This window comes from Phaseolus vulgaris, chromosome 2 (genome assembly GCF_000499845.2).
Source record: "Phaseolus vulgaris cultivar G19833 chromosome 2, P. vulgaris v2.0, whole genome shotgun sequence".
NCBI classification, from domain to species: domain Eukaryota; kingdom Viridiplantae; phylum Streptophyta; class Magnoliopsida; order Fabales; family Fabaceae; genus Phaseolus; species Phaseolus vulgaris.
The window spans coordinates 37,842,804-37,847,667 of NC_023758.2; the positions used below are offsets into that span (position 1 = coordinate 37,842,804).

A 4,864-nucleotide genomic window follows, 5' to 3' on the forward strand; every position below is an offset into this window, starting at 1 on the left:
AGTTTAACGACTGTAATGAGCAACTGCTAAGAAATTAAGTCTAAAGTCACATTTGGTTGTCTATATAGCAGTGGCATTCACATTCAGCAGTATCTCTTTGGACATTTTCTTGTCGTAGTGAATGCTACCTTCCTCGCTCTTCCCTATTCACTCTCAACCATCCCCTTTTTCTCTTCCCTCTTCTCTCTCTCTCTTACTCTGCTCAATTCAAAACACCCTTCCAATCCATCTGTAAGTATTTCAACATTGATTCCTTGTTATTTTTCCTTTGTGGGTTGTCTGAATTATTTGCTATGGTTAGTGGGTAAGGGGTGGGAAGTAAAAAGCAGAAGCCTTTGGTTGAATTAGGATCTCCTTGATGAAATTTGGTTTTGAAGTCAAATCTTATAAGATAATCTGTCTGTGCCTTTTCTTTGTTGGATCTTACTCTGTTTAACTAACAGGCTTCTGCTGTTGGGAAATTTTAAGATTGTAGTATATTTTGCTATTTTTTATTCTCCTTTATGTTGAAGAAACCTATATGGTTGACAGATTTTGCAACTAGGCTAAGTGTGCTTCATGTCCTTGTATGTTACTCGAGAACAAGTCACATGTGGTGATTATGTTGAATTTCTGTTTATGTTCTCTTATTATGGCTGTTTCCATTTGGACAAGAAAATTAAGAGAAGGATGAGGTTCCTACTGGTTTATTCTGAATGAATGAATGAACGGTTAAGTTAGATTTTACAATGTCTCTGGCCATAGTCATGGTGGTTATTTGTTGATGTTTTCTCATTTAAGGCTTGACTGTAATATTAGGCTATTTGGTTTATTAAATTATGATGTGTGATAAAATGAAATTATGATGTTTATTCTCTGATATAATTTTTGTTTCAGGGATATTGATTTCTTTGAGTGCATAATATCAGCCTGAAGCTCTAAGTAATTCTTGATATCTAAAGGCACACAGAAAAAATCAGCATGCGTTGGTTGGGTCTTTCTGTTGATGTGTTCCGCCAAGTTATACAGTTGAACTTATATTGTAAAGTTATTCTGTAGATTATTATTCCCAAAAGTCGCTATGCTTAGCTACTGCCATGGAAGCTAATTGTTTGATCGTTTCTTCTGATAAGTATAGAATAGGCTAAAAGATAGGAAGTGAAGGAATATTTTGTATTATGTTTTCATCTCTTGTTATTCTTCAGTTCTAGCTGATTCTGATTGTGTTTATATTGGGGTATCTTCATTGTGATTTCTATTGGGCTTCTCTTCTCTGTGTACAATAACATTAGATTGATTGAGTATTGTGGTGAGAAACAAAAGAAGTTATGGTGTGCCAAGCAGCGAGCCAAACAAGATTCCGAGCATTAAAACATGAGTATGGCATTAACGGTGAAGCAACAATTATTGTTAGAGTGATAGCATGCTTTCAACCTTTGCATTTTTGTCAGGTTAGTACATATTTCTGATTGATGTTTGCCAGTTGCAGTTTTTTTTTTAAACTATACCCTTGGTTATGAAGCTTGTTGGATGGAAATTTCCTTATCTCAGCGTAAGACATGAACATTATAACCATTGAATATAAAAAAAGCCACTCTTATCAGTTATTAGATTTATGAATATGAGCTCAATGAGTGACATATTCTATGTTCTGATTCTTTGCAGGCCGAGTACTTCCGTCATTTGCTTAAGCCTGTCACGTAGATTAAGTCATAATTCTTTCTCTTTAAGCTGGAGTTTGTAGTTTCCCTTTTTCCCCTTTTGTTCCTTAGAAAATCAGCAAGTAAACAAAGATCTCTTACAGGAGCACCATACATCTACTGGTACTTTTTCCAATGTGGTTTTTTCATCTTTACAACCCAAAGGGTTTCATATTTAACATTGGCTGATTGATTGTATTGTCCTGTAGGTCATTTGTTTTGTTAGATGGTTAAGGCTGACGGCTCCTTGCCTTGGCCACACCATGTGGCTTGGCAATCACCTTCTTTGAATTACTTAAGTATGCTGCCTAAGCCAGGCTCACTCGGTCTCCCAACATATCTGCACTCAGGCACTTCCATCTTACCTCATGGGCTTGCAGCTCCTTCTATCCGAAGTTTGAAGACTGAGCTAACAAATGAAGTGCTCAATGTAAACACAAATCAGAAAGAAATGCATCTTGGAGGAGCTTTACAAAATGCAAATCCTTCTTTGCAGAAGAGGTTACTTATCTTCGACCGGTCTGATAATAAAACAAGGTTGTTTTATGCTCCTGTCCCTCCTCTTGTTCAGAGTCCAACTGTCACTGCTACCAAGTTTGCTCAAAGTTATGACGTAAATGGGGAGGAACAGGCTAGTATGATGGGTCAAAAGCATCTTGCCAGTTACGGTTTTCTGGAAGAGTCTATTAAGGATAATGCAGTTATTGAAGAAAGTGAAAAGCACGAAGATACGGAAGAAATAAATGCATTGCTTTATTCCGATTATGAAAGCAGTGAATATGATGAGGATAATTGTGATGAGGTAACAAGTACAGATCGATCTCCTTTGGAAACTAAAAGGACTTATGCGATACAAGAACAATTTGAAGACTTGAAGGAGGAGGTTGCTAGCTCTTATTGGCCTAAGAAAAGGCTGAAGTTAAGTGATGGTGATGACAATAGATCATCCCCACGTGAGGATAAACCTACTTTGGTACAACCAAATGAAACCTGTGATTATGTTAGTGATGCTGAATCAAAGAACTCTAGTGGCTGGACATATTCTGTTGATAAAACTAAAGTAGAAGATTCAGTGGTGTGTGATGTCAAATTAAAAAAGGATAAGATCCGAGAATCTTTGAGAGTTCTGGAGAATTTAATTCCTGGTGCAAAAGGAAAGGAGCCAATGTTAGTCATTGATGGAACTATTGAGTACTTGAAAATTTTGATGTCCCAAAATCACTAAGTAGTACTCACAGTCAATCACAGCCACTGAGGTTTTAGTATGTTGGTTGAAGGACACATCCATGGTGAAAAGATGTAGTTCTTTGAATTATTAGCTTTGTTGGTTGATATATATGTCTATCTTAGCATGTTTGCATTTTGTCTTGTTTAATCCTCTTTCTTGAGGTGTACATATATGGTTGGGAAATAAAGGTACTGATGTTGAAATAGATAGTATTGCACTTTGGCACTTCAGTTGGAAAAGAATGCAGGATATGGGGTTTCAATTTGTTGACCAACATGATTATCCTGTAGCTTTTTTTTGGAGGATTAAAGGTCACAGGTTGAAGTGATGGAGATGGTAGTGGGGGGCTTTGCTGTAAATGAGGACACTTTTTATCTCTCAAGTGTTGCACTCTCTTGGTGATTGAATGCATGCGCATTAGGCAACTGGGGTCCCACTCTCCACCCTCCACCTCCCTTTTCATTCTTGGGTTCGTGCTTTTGTCCTCTCTTTCAAGGTTGCACGCATATCATGCTGGCATATACTCTAAAGTAACAAGAAAGTTTCCTGATGTTTGGCAGAGTGAGGCCAGTGTTTCATGATGAGTTGCTGGGGCCCTTTGTTTGGATATATAGCATTTTGTGGTAAAGGTTACTTTGTTTTACATGTTGATGGAGTGCGGAATGATGACAAGCAATTCTAGTTTCTGCTTTGAATTCATATTTGGTGGTCTAAGTCTCTTTTTGATGATGTTATTATGAAGCTGTCAGGTGTGATTGTATGAATAATTGGAGTGTGAATGGTTATGGAAGTGGTGTATGCAAGTTAGAGTGTATCATGGACATAGTTAGCTGATGTTGTATCATGTTTGTAAATATAATTTTCTATCAATGTGATTCTTCATTGCCTGTTACTCCTGTCTTTTTGCATGCAACTTTACATGTAAATATGTTCTTTAAGGAAACAAAGGGTCAGGCAAGGGTTTTATATTTCTTTTAAGTCGGTTTTACTAAAGCAAAGATTGTAACTTTGGCTTGATTATTGGTCCCAACTGAGCCAGACGTCCCTCCATGATCACTTCTACTTCTCTTACGACTTGTTTTTTCAGTGTGGCAGCCTGCAGAGCTAGAGGAGAATGGGATGGTTTTCTAGATTGATCAGTGAATGTCTTTGTAATTGGATCTGATCCAAATCTAGAGTTGTTATGCATAAGTGTTGAATTTTGTTGTACTGATTTTTTAACCATTTCATTCGATTCAAGTAATGATTATAGATTCCAGGAAAACTAGTTCTTACTAAGAGACTCATTAGTTTTACGCTATCATTTTTTTATAACTTCCTCCAAGAGGTTAACTCATTCGTATGAAAGAATCAATTAATTGAAATCCAAGACAGTTGATAGAAACAATTTAAAACTTATAAATCCTATCTATGAGGCAGGACTATGCATTCGAGTCCTTTTAATGACCAAGGAAGCATTAACCACTATACTAGACAAGTTATTTGGTTATATTATCATTTTTATTATACTTATTATTAATATAATTTATACATATTATTATTATTATTATTATTATAAATTATATTCATATTATTAATATTATTATTAATATTATAAATTCGTATGTAATTACATACGAATTTTGATCCGTATATAATTTGTGTTTTTTTCTTGTAGTGACCAATGAAGGGTGGAAGAATACTAATCTTGTTATTACGTTGCTTTACACGGCATAACTATGCAGTTTTGCCATTACATGTTGTTGTATAAGTGTAGGGAACAATTCTATGTTTTGGATGCTTGTAGTGATTATGTGGTTGTTAGTTAGATGGAGAGGTAGAAGACTTTTGTATAAGGATTGGGACACCTTTTGTATAAGGATTGGGACACCTCTGAAATTTTTCCATTTAATTTAATTAATTTATTTTTTGCTAAAAAAATAAACCAAAAATGCATGTATTTTTGTTGAACCAATTT

General features: G+C 35.6%; 1 protein-coding gene across 1 annotated transcript; it reads left to right on the forward strand.

Annotated features, from left to right (window-relative positions):
• LOC137811874 (transcription factor bHLH143-like) lies at positions 1-3,799 on the forward strand. Its single transcript, XM_068613731.1, has 4 exons — positions 1-231; positions 877-1,430; positions 1,645-1,802; positions 1,889-3,799. The coding sequence occupies exon 4, from the start codon at positions 1,906-1,908 to the stop codon at positions 2,902-2,904; it is 999 nt and encodes a 332-aa protein (XP_068469832.1). The 5' UTR covers positions 1-231; positions 877-1,430; positions 1,645-1,802; positions 1,889-1,905; the 3' UTR covers positions 2,905-3,799.
• The last annotated feature ends 1,065 nt before the right edge of the window (positions 3,800-4,864 follow it).